The sequence below is a fragment of the Urocitellus parryii genome, chromosome 6 (assembly GCF_045843805.1).
Source record: "Urocitellus parryii isolate mUroPar1 chromosome 6, mUroPar1.hap1, whole genome shotgun sequence".
NCBI classification, from domain to species: domain Eukaryota; kingdom Metazoa; phylum Chordata; class Mammalia; order Rodentia; family Sciuridae; genus Urocitellus; species Urocitellus parryii.
This window is the reverse complement of record NC_135536.1, coordinates 15,754,833-15,769,594: the sequence shown is the minus strand read 5'-3', so window position 1 is coordinate 15,769,594 and position 14,762 is coordinate 15,754,833. Positions and strand designations below refer to the sequence as shown.

General features: G+C 46.3%; 1 protein-coding gene across 4 annotated transcripts in view; it reads right to left on the bottom strand.

Annotated features, from left to right (window-relative positions):
- Positions 1 to 3,188: 3,188 nt before the first annotated feature.
- Positions 3,189 to 14,762, bottom strand: part of Foxn3 (forkhead box N3) — a 384,721-nt gene continuing 373,147 nt past the window's right edge. For all 4 annotated transcript variants that reach the window (XM_026394242.2, XM_026394241.2, XM_026394243.2 and 1 more), the window contains one exon: positions 3,189 to 8,540. In XM_026394242.2, coding sequence (XP_026250027.2) covers positions 7,994 to 8,540 — 547 coding nt within the window. In that variant the 3' untranslated portion in view covers positions 3,189 to 7,993. The remainder of the gene's footprint in view (positions 8,541 to 14,762) is intronic.

Genomic DNA, 14,762 nt, shown 5'->3' with positions numbered 1-14,762 from the left:
TACGGTGACAGCTCATGAGTTTTCAGTTTATAAACAAAAGCCTTCAAGCCTCTGAAAAATGCCCTCATCTATTCAGAACTTTCTAGAAGGATGTGATTTCTTAGTTCAGAATACTTTCATCAGGCAGAGCAGAGGGACTGATGAGGGGCGACGACAACCCTCACCTCCACCCTTCCAGGTTGGTGTGGGGGTCTCCAGGGGCCTCCATGGTCCCCGAGAGGCTGCCAGGCACTTTCACTGCTCTGAGAAGTCTTAGGACAGGCGGTGTCCTCGGTTCCAATGCTGCAGGGGCTACCCTATGACAGGTGCCTCGGGCATTCTGATAGTCTAGGGGCTGTCTCCCTTTCAGCCGCTTTGAGAAGCACTTACTGAAACCCACTGGGTGCATGTCCTGTTTTCTGGTGGCCCCTTATGTTTGGCCAATTACCCTATTCATCAAATTGTCCCTCAACCACTTCAGTTCTTCCTCCCAATCACGTCTCCTCAAACACTGACGGGTCCTCCACTGGGCCTCGGGGAGGACACAGCGTGGGAACCATGCGGGTATGTACGCTCACCGAGGCAGGCCCAGGACCTCGATGATAATACGGGAGGACAGGAGGTGGAGATACAGCCTGAGCCCCTAGGACAAGACACAGTGGCCGTGGGGTCCCTGTAGCTGGGTGGTGGCTGAGACCAGCTCTACTGGGGGCACTGCTGCTAGCAAGAGCTGTGGGTAGGGCACACTGACAAAAAAAACCAGAACCAATGGAACCAGAACACTATTCAGAACCCCATCTTTCTCTTCCCCCAGCATGGGGACTGGTGCCCAGTGGCCTATTTCTTATTTAAACTCCCCTCTTTTCTACCCAGCTCCGTGTGACTCTTGGGGTGGGCTATGGCCATGGTCTGTGTCCCCCCCAGAGGTTTATCTGCATGAAAGCATGGTCCATGGTGGTGGGGCTGGAGTGGAGGAAACTGTATGACGTGAGGTCCAGGGAAAGGTAACCAGGGGCATCACCCTTGGCAGGTTAGTGTAGCTCTCCTGGACTCCAGGATATCCCCCAGGAGAGCACATCGCCAGAAAAAGAAGCCAGGCCCTGAACACCTCCTGCTTCCAGTCTCACCACATGATGTCCCCCTTCTGCACACTGCAGCCCCCTCTTCTGTTTCTCCACCACATTGTGATACCGCCAGTGGCCCTTGCCAGGAGGTTGGCACCACCCTGTTTGGACCCTCTAGCCGCCAGAATCAAAAAACAAATAAATCGCTCTACTTCATAAGGTACCCAGCCTCAGGCTTTTTTCTTTCTTTCTTTCTTTCTTTTTAAATAGCAACAGAAAGCAGACTAAGATAGGGCATATGTGTGCGGGGGTGGGCACTTGAGGAATGGTGGAATCAATCCTGAAAGATGAAACCCTTAGAATGTCATCACAGAAAACCCTCAGGACCTGGGGTAGGCTGGTAGGCCCCAGTGAGTGACAACTTCCAAATGAAAGTTAAGTTTTGTCTTCAGCACACATTCTAAGGCTGGTGGTGGGAGGCCTGTGGTCCTCCAGCTCTTCACACCAGACCTGGAACTCTCAAGATCCACAGGTGAGCCCAGCTCTGGACTGTGCCTTTATGTGCTTGCAGAAAAGCCTGTGGTCTCCACCCAGATAAAAGCATGTATGGGGATGGGCAGCCGAGGCCTAAAACCAGACTGCAAAAACAGCGTGCACACCCGCCCGCAGGTAAGATAGAGACGACTCTACCGCTCAGCTTTTGCACGTGGAGTCACATCGCACACAAGACTACGTGGGGCTTTTCATCAATTGATGCAACTCAGTAATTTTTATTGCAACTGGAAGACAATACATCACAGAAACTTTATGGTAGGTCTGGGGAAAAGTGTTATTTACAATAAATGATGAAATAGTTTGTCTTTGGCAATATGATTACATATGAAGAATGCAAAATGCGAGTATGATACGCCTCCAAAGCAACACCACCACGTCCCTAGAGTTCGGCTGACTGCGCCTGTCTCCACACTGCTTCTTTAGGTTGACACAAACACAACTGAACATCGATTTCTTTCTCCTTTACAGTTCTCCCTTTCTATTCATGATATTGGCAGTTTTCAGACAGAAAATACAGAAAAAAAAAGTTGGCTTCTGAAAAATTATTACTTTTGTAAATTAATTTGGCCATGTAGGTCCGTTGGCCAGCTAAGGTCAGGTGACCCTAAGTGTCAATCGTAAACCTCTTGGTCTTCTGATTGCTTTATCACTTTTTTTTTTCTGTAAAACAAAAACAAAACTCATAAATGTTACAGAATCAGAGTATAAAAAAAAATGTACAAGGGCATTTGCTTCCCAGACACACATGGACACTTTTTCCCTCCACATTTTCACCATGGCAGTGTTAAGTAGTGAGCGTGAATGACGCGATGGAACTGGTTACTGAATCAGCTGTGAGCTTGGATGGCCTCAACATACACATCAAGAAACAGTGACATTTCCGAGAACTGAAAGTGTGCTACGTTTCTTCTAAAAAAGGGGGCGTGGGGAACTCAGGCCACAGTCATGAAAGGAAGGATAAAATACAATTTCTAAGTTTGACAGATTCACCATATCGAAGTCTGTGAGAATCCAATATGGAATATCAACAATTTGCAAAAAGGTAGAGAAGGCGTTTCTCCGCTTTTGCAAATGAAATACAGTGGAAAAACACTGCTGTATATATTCCAAATAAATAGTCTTAAACTTCAACACTAACAAAACAACAGGAAGGGTACTTGTGAGCATCTCAGAGGAAGTCAGAAAGGATCTTTCACACCGGTCTGATTTCAGAAGCGCAACAGAGATGCAGCACCATAGACACATCGGTTTTTCGGCCGTTAAAAGATGGATCATTTTAAAAATGGTGTTTTCCTTCCTTAATTTTTTTTTGGTCAGTGAAGCTAGCACTTGTTTGCTGAACTGTGGAAGAATGCCAAGGTCACATACATTATTCATGATAAAGCAACCGAGCTGAGGAGGAGTCTGTGCTTAATTCAAGAGTAACCAGCAGGAGAGAAGATACATGGGGTTAGCCGCCAAGACCAAAGGTCACAGAGGAGTTCACAAAGGGAGGCAGGTCTATACAGAACACTGAACGCCGTGTGTAAATCCTCATGAGATTCCAGGAAACAGGAACACCACACAATGTACACACTTTTGATTTACACATTCCGTTACACAGAGGAAGAGAGAAAGAGAGAGAGACGCCATTACAACTTTGTAACTGTGTTAACTGCAATATAAACCAAAGTCCAGAGTTTGGCAGGTAACTAAAAGGGGTTTATCACTTAGGTTATATAGCAAAAGTGTTGATGTATATTATATATAGTAGTATAAATAATAAAAAAGTATTATTTAAATTAGATCACAGTGCTGCACCATGGGCGTAAGTGTCTGATATAGTATTGGTGGGCCGGGAGCTACAACACTAAAAGACTTAACTGTCAACACTGGTAAGTCACAATCGAGAGGGGACACAGAGTTCTGATGTTTTCTTTTGGTGGCAAAAAAATAAAAATTAAAAAAAAAATTCTGAAGATGAAAAGAAAAAGACTTCTCTATAGAAACATAAAAATAAATTGCAACATCTGGGCAGCTGTGATCCACCAGAAAGAAACCAGTCCCAACCTGAATACAGTTGAAAGGGAAAGAGAAATCACATCAAACTGAACCCGATCCCATGTGGAAAACCCTCCCGAGTCCATCGCTTGCACAGATCTCCGGTTCCTGTCACAGCCCTTGCACCAGAGGCTCCTGGAGAGTGGAGGCATTGAGGCTGACCACCTGCACTTGTCGCCGAGCAGACCTGGCGTGCTGGACTCCGAGCTGGGCCCAACAGCCATCTGCACACGGTTTTCACTCAAGTCCACTGCCTGACGCTGTCCCCCAGGGAGGGGCACCATTCAACATAATGGTCTCTTCCAGAATGCCTCGTGGTGGTGACCACTGTGTCCAGCAAGCACTAGACATGCAGACTGCCTCTCGGGAGAAAAATCCATTCCTGGGAAAGGCCTCTGACACAGTCCTTCTCAAACACTGAGATCCGAGACTGAAACCCGTGACCGTGGTCTTGGCTATGGTTTTCTCAAACCACCATCTAAGGGCGGGTCTGGTTCATTTTGAGTTTCAGATAGACGGCCTTGCCAAAGAACTAGACTGACTGGGGTGGGGAAGTAGGAGCTTGTGGTATATTGTAAGGCTGGGAAAAAAACCTATGATGCAAACCCTTTCCACATAGTACTAGACAGAGAAAAGACAATCACAGTAGGATAAAAATAACTGTCTATGTGCATAGCATTTAAGAAAAAAGAGCTACGATCTCTTTCTCTTAAATGTGTCCGAGGGCCAATAGCAAGCACTTGCAGATGTCACGGTGCTGATGGGTTCAAGGTTGTTCTCCAAAGCATCTTGAAATATTGCTATAGTTCCCCATCTCCCCCTCCCCCCGCCCCGTGAGTAGGTGAGATACTGGAATGACACACAAACCGCCACTTCTCCCGGCAGGAGAAATGAAAGCGCACCACCACACCCCCATGATGGTGCTCAGGCGATCGGTCAGACTAATGGATACATATGCTAGTTTGGAAGCTAAAAGAACATCTGACATTTGGGAAGGAATTCCAAGACTAAAGTGAATGACATTTAAGCAAAATATTCTTTCACAAATAGGCTTGTGCTTAAATTCTCTACTGCTCTTGGAGGAGGGGGTAAGAGAGCGTGCCTCCTGCCCCTTGGCTTGTTAAGGACACGGACAACCTCGTGAACTCACTACAAACAGCCACATACACATCGATATATATTTTTTTTTCCTCAACAATCAAAATACAAAGTTAAACACAATTGAGCCATTGTTTTGGTTATGCATAATGTGTATGCCTCCAAAAACAGAAGAAAAATAGAAAAAAGTACCCTCACTAAAGTTTCCCCAACAAGTCTTCCAGAAGATCCAATGAAGGTGCCGAGAGAGACTCAGGAAAATAACACTTAGCTGCCCGATGAGGTATTTATGCAAAAAAGAGTGGTTCTGGAGTTAAGAACACACTTATATTTATCTATTTCTCAAAAGAGATCAGAAAAGTAAATCACACACATTGCATTTTATTATTTTCTAAGAGAGGCATCTGCCCCCTTAGAAAAATGAAATGAGGGGAGACAGCCCACTGTGGGGTTTTCCTTGGAAGAAGTCCCCTGCCAGAAACCGTGCTGATGTCTACCTCTGCCTTTCCAGAGAGAAGTCTGAATTGTATTGTCTTGGGTTTGGGGGATCGAGGTGGTGGCCTTTTGGGCTTAAATCAGGTGACAACACAAACTGAAGTGTGGCTCAGGTTCCATAGCTGTGCATGGCTTTTAGGGTGTTTGACGTTTGGGGAGAACGAGGGGACGGAGCACTGCAAAGATAGATCTGTGTCCCCACCTAATCCTGAACATCACGGGGCTTGCACTTAGGCTCAGTGCAGGGGAAGGAGCCTGGGCCACGACATGGACACGTCTTCCAGGTTCTCTCATCAGCAGCCCAGAGAGAGGCAGGGATGGGAGCATTCTGGCTGATGGAGTTCCTGATGGTAGCCTGTGCTGGCCCATGGGCTTGACTTTGGCTCACAAGTGTCCTGATGTAAAAATTCAAGATCCCCTTAGTCCCCTCCCTGTCCCCGACCACCGATAGATCCTGAGCCATGATAGTAGGTGCTTTTGTTTTAAACACTTCCCTCCATTTGGATGGAAGATGATATTCTTCAGATTTTTTTTCTTTGGATCTCCAAAACAAAAACAAAAACAAAAAATAATCATATATATATATATATATATATATATATATTTTTTTTTTTTTTAGGCAAAGATAAGTTTCTGGTCTGCGTGACATCGTCTGGTTGTCAAAATTCAGCTCTCACAATCTAGGTGGTCCAATTCCAGGTTGTTAGTGTGCGTGGGTGGTAGAGATGGCCGGCCCCCTCTCTCTGACTTTGAAATGGCATTGTCCCAATGAAACATCTGGGGCTGGCCTTTCTCACCCTCCTGTCACTTCCTCCCTCACGTGTACTCTATCTCGTACCCTCACCCAATAAGGCCCATTAGCATGTTTCCCCTTCTGGTGAATTTGCATATATTCACTGCCTTTTTCCTAGAACCAACTCATGGTCATGGTTTTCTCAAGTAAGCATCCCATAATTCTCTTGATTTCTATCATACACACTCACTACGAAGTTTGCCCTCGAATTATTGCGTCATGTTAAACATGTACAGGCAAAGAGAAAGCACACGCTCTCCAGTAGAGAATCAGAGGGGTCGGGCTGAGTGCAGACAAGGCAGTGCAGAGTCAACCATCCAAGCCCTACCAGAGCATGAAGAGATTTTTATATTGCAGAGTAAGTTCCCCAACAGTCAGAATTTGTCCCTGAAGAAGATTAAACCTTAAACACCTGCTTCAAAAAACCAAACCAAAACAAAACAAAAACCCAGAAAAAAAGGAAAAAAAAAAAAAAGAAAAAGAAAAAAGGAAGAGAAATAAAGAAAAAAAAAAAAGGAGGAAAACAAAGAACCTCTAAGCCTAAGGGCTTAAAAATTAGAGGCATAGCCTTTTCTCTATTTTCTATATTTATATGAAAATAATTCATGCTTCATGCTAAATACATTATTTACCTTACAAGAACTTTTGTTATTTTTGAATAAAAAAAAGTTTGTTTTTTATGATTTTTTTTCTTTTTTTTTTTTTCTTTTTTTCTTTAAAGGAATCCATGCATTGTGGATCAGAAATTTCTGCTGGCTACACTGGCTGAATGTGGAAATCAGATTTTTTTGCAAAGATGAATATTGACTGACATTAATTGCAGGCTCCTTTTTGAGGGCAGTATAGGAGTTACTTATTATTATTATTTTTTGCCATGTTTTACTTTTGAAGTGTGTCCATCAATGTGCCTTTATATACCACACTAGTACTGGCAGGTTTGGTAGCTTTTTTTTTTTTTTTTTAATTTCACTTGGATCAAATAGTTTTGATAGACAGAAAAAGAATCTGTACCATTATTTCCTTCCTTAACAGCTAATGTCAATTTTCAGACTTGATTGCTTTTCACTTGGGCAGTTTAGAAGATATGGCCTGTTTTTTTTTTTCATGATTTTTTTCTCTTAGTCCCAATCATATGTGTGGGGTGTGTGTGTGTGTGTGTGTGTGTGTGTGTATGCACGTGCAGGACCAACCTTCAGGCTTATGGCTTTGGGAACATATTCTTAGCTACAGAACAGAGTAATCACCAATGTGACTACCGTTTACCCCACTTCTTGGTCACTGACACCTGACGTGTCTCAACAGTCTGGTGCTCAGCTTGTAAGACATCACCAGGCCTCAAGTTTCGGAGCACAGAGGACTGGTGGCAGAGCCCTTGCTTGCTGTATGGCAATGCCCAGGGCATTCCTTGCCCAGTGGGAAGCTGGGTGCACAGGCCTGGGTCTGTGCCTAAGGGGACGCGGGGTTCTTCCTTTTCCCCCATTACTGTATGTGCCTCTCCACTCAGTGAACCCGAATGGAAGGACATTCTTTTTAAACCTAAGGGTTGGGCCTGAATGACGATTACTTTGCACACGTGCCTTCTAGGTGCCAAATGTGTACTCCAAATGTGGCGTTAACGTTGACATCCCTGTGGGTTCAAGCCACGTGTTTCTGACAAGCTGCAGGAAGCAATGGTAATTTTGGCTTTTTCTCGGTTTTGTTGTCGGATAATGAAAAGCTTTTGTAAAACAGCTGAGTGTCAATATGAGTTCTATGGCTTCAATCTCCTTTAAAAATAAAATTCTTAAGGGTCCAAAACAAAGGAGAGGGGGGCAAATTAAAAAAAAAAAAAGAAAGAAAAAAAAAAAGAAAAGAAAGAAAATCAAACCAAAAGAAAAAAAAAATTGCTGATATTGCCACAAATCATTAGAAATCTCCTGACATGCTGAAACCAAATGGCCTAAGTTCAAAACAAATCAATGACTTGTTTTCAATTTTTTGTGGTTTCCTTCTGCTCCTTCTGCCCCTTTGCCGTCCGATTGGTGATGTTATTCAAACAGGACCGAATCCCTGCCAAGTGCAGGAGCGACCCGGCTGCCTCTTTCATCTCCTCGTCGTCGCTCTCGGGGGGCTTTTCCGTGCGTCTCTTTTTGAGGGGCAGCGTGTCGCTGGGGACCTTCCTGGCCTTGGCGAAGTGCTGGCGCTTCTTGTGCTGGGATGCGTACCCGCTGTCCCCCAGGGCATCCTTGGCCTCCTTCTGGCTGGGCTTCCTGTCGTCGTCCTCCGTTTCGCTGTGGCTCTCGTGGCTCTGGAAGCTGCCCTCGCTGCCCTCCTGGCTCCCCTTGGTGGCAAACTCGTAGTGGTCGTCGGCCGAGGAGGAGGAGGAGGAGACGGAGTCGCTGGTGGGCGAGGTGCTCCGGGCGTTGGAGGACTTGGCACTGCTATAGTTGTGATCCTCCTTGGGGTCTCCGCTGACCACGGGGGAGCCACACGATGGCTCGCTCTCAGTCCGCATCCGGCAACTGGTGATGCCGTTCCTGCAGGGCGAGGACATGGGGAGGGATGGGAGACAGAGAGGGGACACAGATTAGACCTCTGATGGAGATCCAGGTGCCCAAATGCATGCAAACACCAGTTAGCAATTAAAAAACCTGGGGCAATGGGCGGATGTGCTTGAAGACTACGGCCTCATCCTGGCCACCTGGGCCTCTCCTGCTTATCTCCCATCAATGGCTGAGCTGTTAAAGCCATGGTTCAGCAGGGACCGCAGCGGAAGCTCTGGCCCTGACATTAAACCACAAAAATCAAACTGCACTTAGTTCCTTGTAGCCCCCAGCTCCATGGAGTCAGGTACCATGCCTGGGCATTTCAGAGAAAAAAAAAGACATTGTCTCCCAAAGATAGTGTATGAGGAGACTTTGTCAGAAGGCTAAATACAGTGTTCAGCAAAGAGACACCTGCCGCGTGGGGACTGCTATGCACTCCATCCTTCATTTAATCTACCGACATTCACCATGTGCCTGACAGAAACGCATGACCTTAGGGAGGGGCCCAGGGAGGTCACATACAGACACTATCTCGAAGATGCTGCAGTCTGACAAAGAAGCATGTCAAGTTTCTAAGAGAGAACTGCCATTTCCTGGAGTGGTCACTGCCAAGTGCCCTGCTGAGCCCACCCGGATGACTGCGTTCAGCTCTGTAAAGCAGACCTGAGCACCTTAGTTGTCGACTCATCAGAGGGGAGGTCTGGCAAGTTCGGTGATTTAAAGTCCCCAACTGAGAAATAGTCGAATCAGGGCTGAAACCAACGTCTGACCGCCGAGCTGGAGGGAGTCAGGCCACCTGCCAACACCCCCCCTGCAGGCTCCCCATGGAAAGGCTCCCTGCCACGGCTTTCCTTCAGGCCCCTGGAGCCCTCCTCATCACGCCTATTCTGTGTGTCTGAGCAGTGTGCTGACCTCCCTTACGGTTCCTCATCGGCAGAATGGGAAGTGTCCTTCTGCCCACCTCCCGGGCAGCTGGGCCGCCCACAGGAGTGAACCCCTGCAGTGCCCGGCCAGCACTGGCAGCTGTGATGTTTACTCCTGGTCAGGCCACATGTGCCAAGTGTCTGGGTGGCAGCCGTCTTTCTTCTGTGCCTGGCACACGCTAGATGTCCAGCACAGGTGGAAATCAGAAGGGCGAAGGCTTGCAGGAAAGATTACCGATAGTTGGAGGGAGAAAAGACAGGGTGCCAGGGGACTTTCTGAGGAAGAAGTGGCATCTGACCTTGGATGTTGAGGGCCAAGGATTTGCGCAGGGATGAGACATGTCCTGGTGCCCCAGGCTGGCCCCTTTTCCTGCTAGCTCCTCCACCTCTGAGACCCTTCTAAGAGACCCAAGGAACTCGCCACGTTCTTCCTGCCTGGACTGTACACACTCTGACTTTTCCTTCAGGAGGGCATTCCCACCATCACCAAGAACTGTACAGCGGCCTGTTCAATGCCTGTGCATATCGGCTCCACAAGACACCGCCCAGTCACAGCATGTCCCACCTGGCAGACACCCAGCAATATGACCAGGGAATGAAGGAGCTAGATGGCACTTTGTGGCACAGAGTACAGGAAATGGCTCTGGGTCCTCCCACCAACACTGACCAGACCCAGCCTGAGGATGCGGCACTGGTTGAAAGGCTGTACTGGTCCAAAGGCTGGGACCACCAGGGAGATACCGTAGAGAGCCCCTGTCCTCCTCCTCCAACTCCCTATGGGCCTTGGGGCTCAGAGAGCTTTCACACATAGAAAGTGAAAGGGGAGGAGGAAAGAGCCTCTAATGCAGATGCAGATGGTACAGCAGGGGGTGAGGCCCGGAATCTCCTGCCATCCAGTTTCCAAGTCCTGTCCTACTGAATTGGGGCTGATGGTGAGAATCCCCATCATAATGTCCATCTGCAAAATGTATAAAGGCCATTGTCAAAATGTAACCTTTCTTAGGGGCCTCAAGATCATCATGGTCAACAATTACACAAATGGGTGCATTGGTACAAGGAGCCCTAGTAGGTTCCAGAAGAGTCTCAGCTTGAGCCCTACACTATGATCCCGGATTGCCCCAAATCCTCGTAGGTCAAGCTAGACAGAACTGTGTTTCTGAATCAGTGTTGTGTGTTAGTGACCAAGAGGGCTGGCTGTCTAATGCCTTGGGCCTCCGCTTCCTCATGGCCTTCCCAGGGCTCTGTGAGGATTACATAAGCCCCAGGCACAGAGGAAGGATCTTAGAGGTACTTGATGTGCTCACCTGGGAAAGACTCATTTTCTCTTTCTCCCCTGGGTAAGCGGTTTATAGGAATCCAGCACAGAGTAAAGAAGCACTAACCAGAGGAATTCCTCCAGGGTTTGCCTGAGGACACAGTCCCTGGGCTTTGGGAACTAACTGGCCTCCTTGATATCCATTCTCTGCAGATTTCCTGTTTCCTGGCTACGTCTTGGGTACATACAAATGGCTGAGATAGGATTACTCCGAGGTGTTTACCAAATGTAAAACTTTGAATGAATAGAATTTATCATACAGCCCGTCCTAACAGTTATTAAAGTAAATGAAAATGGAAGTCTCATGTCATGGCTCTCCTGATCTTCACCTTTTAAGGTAACTACTGTGAAATATAAAAGCAATCCGTCTACTGAACTAGACCAAACCGATTCCTACTGAATCCAGCTACATTTGGATGAGTGAACAGGGCTGTCTGGCTTTTAACAAATCAATTCGGTTCTGAATTCTTCTCCCTGTAACCACTTGGCACTTGGGACTCACTTCACTACCACTGTTCAGGGGAAGGCAGGACCCCCTCTCTGAACACATGGGAAGAAGAAGAAGAAACCCCTGAGACCGACAAGGTAGGAGAAGCCTCCACCAAGTGACTTCCTTGTGTGTCTAGGCGAAGTGTTCACTGTAATTTTCTTTCCTCTTTTCCATAGGTTTGAAATTTTTTTAAATAAGAAGTTTGGGGTGGTGGGTGGAGAAATACTATAACCAAAGCGAAACGGTGCCAAAATTCTACCCTACCCCAAGAGGAAAGACTTTGAGTCGGAGAACCCTTCCCTTTCTTAAACAAAGCAGCATCAGAGAGGCGAAAAAGACCCGCTTGACCCAAATGGACACATTCTTCAGAAGGACATCTCATGGATGAAAGAATAGAAAATTGTTCCTGGGCCCCTGATTCTGTAGATGGTGGGGTCTCTGGCCACTTAGAATCAGGCTGCTTGCTGACAGTGATTCCACAAAATACCTTGGAACATAGAAACTCCCAGGACCCTGAGACTGGCCCACAGTGGCCTCCCTGGTTCTCAAGGACAATCCAAGCAGGAACCTGAAATATCTCCCTGCAACCCCAAAGAAGGACGTCTACTGTGATGGAGATGGGAAACTAACATAACCATTGACAACACGTCCAGATGCAAACAGGCGCAGGCATAACTTCAGGGAGGGAGAATTAAAACAGAAACATATCCCTTTCTCGTTGGATGAAATTAGCTTTCCCTGAGATTTTAGCATGGGCTCAGACTCCATAAATTACACACGCAACTCAGTGGGAAGTGACAAGCTCCTTCAATTATTAATGACTTGGCGCGAAGTGATTCATGATGGTGCAAGCCAGCTGCACGGAGCTGGTGTCAAATGCTCCCCGCTGCAGGGGTTGTCATTACAGGACACCGAATGCTTAAAAGAAACCAGCCATCCTGAACACATGGGAAGGTGAGTCTCTAACCTCCTCGAAAAACCATTCATTAAAGTGAACGTGGGATGCCTGTAATTTTTTCAGGGTTAGTAAAATTTACATTCATGATACTCAAATGATCATACATTAGCATAAATGAAAGCCACCTGATTTTACTAGACCTCTATGAGCGTAAAGCACACAGTTCAACAAAACCACGTGCTGTTAACCGGAAAACCTGGAACTCATTCTCTCGTCAACCAGATGAGAAAAACCAAACAGCAAAGAGAGCTCCCATTTGTTCCAGCCAAGAAGGAGCAATGTTTGCAAACGGCAAGTTAAGGTAGAAGTTGCTGCTTAGTCATGGCCCTCCTCTCCTGCTGTTCCCCCCCCCTTTTTTTCCTATAGGTTTAAATTATTTGTTCTATTACAGTTAAGCAGCGTGTGGAGACTCTGCCCTTTACTGGTTGGTGTGCTTGGGCTCTGTCTGGAACTGGTGGCTTTACGCCTACCTACAGGTTATCATTCAGGGTAACTCTCCTCTCAAGCCCTGACTTGAAGGCACTGATCCTGGGTCAGATGGGAAAACCAGACAGAATTAAGGGGAATACAGTGCTTCTCACCCAACCCAACAACAAGTAGAAAGCCCTGGGCAAGAGATGACCAGAGAGGGGCCCTCTGCTCCCACACAGGTGGCAGAAGACACATTTGGAACCCATGCTCCTGACGGCAACACAAAGGATTCTCAATAAAGTACAGCAACGTACTGTAAAGTCACAAGGAAATGAGGGGAATCTGACACCCACGTAGACTTACCCAGTGAGCCTCATACACACAAATGAAAACTGAACAACATAACCTGAAATGTGGACAGCTGGCCACTAAGGAAGCCGGAGTTTCCCTGGAGCACATGCCCACCCAGGCCTGGATCGAGAGCCCAGACTTATGCACAATAAAGGGCAGGGAGCGGCAGGAAGGCTGATTCTGTTAGGTTCATGGTTACAGTGGACCCTCCAATGGAGTTAAAGTGGCCTTGTGTCCACCAGTCCCCCAGGCCTGGTTTTAAAAGCAAACCCTCTGGAAGAACACACTTGAACCCCAAGTCACAGAGAATTCCCACAGATAAGAAGGCACAGAACAGAGGTTCATAATAGTTTTAAAAAATCATAAACACAAAGGAAATAAGCTACTGCAAGCCAGAGACAATTGAAAAAAGCAACTATAAAATCTAAGACTACTAATGTGGAAACATTATAGATGGAGAACATAAAGTTAGGATGTTTCAAGAAACACAAGAGAGAACTGAAAAATCCTGGAAAGGAAGAATACACTGTATTCCAATTAAGCAGATTTTGGAAAGTACCAAATAGAGCTTCTACACATGAGATGTAAAACCCCTGACATTAAAAAACTCAATTCAGCTGGGCATGGTGGCACACCCCTGTAATCCCAGTGCCTGGGGAGGCTGAGACAGGAGGATCACAAGTTCAAAGCCAGCCTCCGCAAAAGCGAGGTGCTAAGCAACTCAGTGAGACCCTGTCTCTAAATAAAATACAAAATAGGGCTGGGGATGTGGCTCCATGGTTGGGTGTCCCTGAGTTCAATCCCCAGTACCCAAAACAGAACAAAACAAAACCCTCAATTCAGTTAGAGAAAAAAATGAGTGAACTGTTAATGTACCTTAAGATGTCATTCAAAATGCAGCAGAGGGGGACAAAGAGATGGGAACTGTGAAAGAAAGGCGGGGTGACAGAGAACAGCCCAAGAGGATCCCATGTAAACCTGGGTGGAGTCCCAGAGTGGATGGAAAGAGGGGCAGATCAATACTTGAATAGAAAGTGGCTGGGGATTTCTGGTTTTGATGAAAGGCACCCATTTTAAGATTCCCAAAACCAACAAATCTCACGCAGGATAAATACAACAAAACCCGGACCTATGCACGCCACTGTGAAACTTCAGAATTTTATACCCAGTCCCACGCTCTTCTAAAAAGGAGTGCAAAACACTATTTATTTTCAGCCCCAAATTCAAGGCTTTCACTACAGACCCCCAGTATAAGAACATTTTTTTCTTTCTTTCTTTCTTTTTTTTTTTTTTTTTTGAGATGGGGTCTCATTATCTTGTCTAGGCTGATCTTGAACTCATGTGCTCAAGATCCTCCTGCCTCAGCCTCCCCTGCAGCTGGGACTACAGCCACGTGTCACCACACCCGGCTGACAACTTCTCAAAGATGTATTTCAGTGACAAGGAATGATCTAAAAGGGAAGGCCTGAGATGTAAGAAGAAATGATTAGCAAAGAAAATGCAAGCAAGTATTGATTGTACAATGCAATGATCATAATGACTAAGTGGCTTTAAAAAACAAACAAAACCAAAATAGAACCAAGATATTGGACAAATGCAGTGTATCATTTGGGGTGTGGAGCAGACGGAGGTTAAAGTATTCCAGAGGCCCTGTATTGATCAGGAGGTTAACGATATCGATCAACTTTAGACATTTTAAAATATTCATGTTAAAAGTTCTAGGATCAAGGCTGAAAGACGACAAACAGGATGCATGACTTCCAGA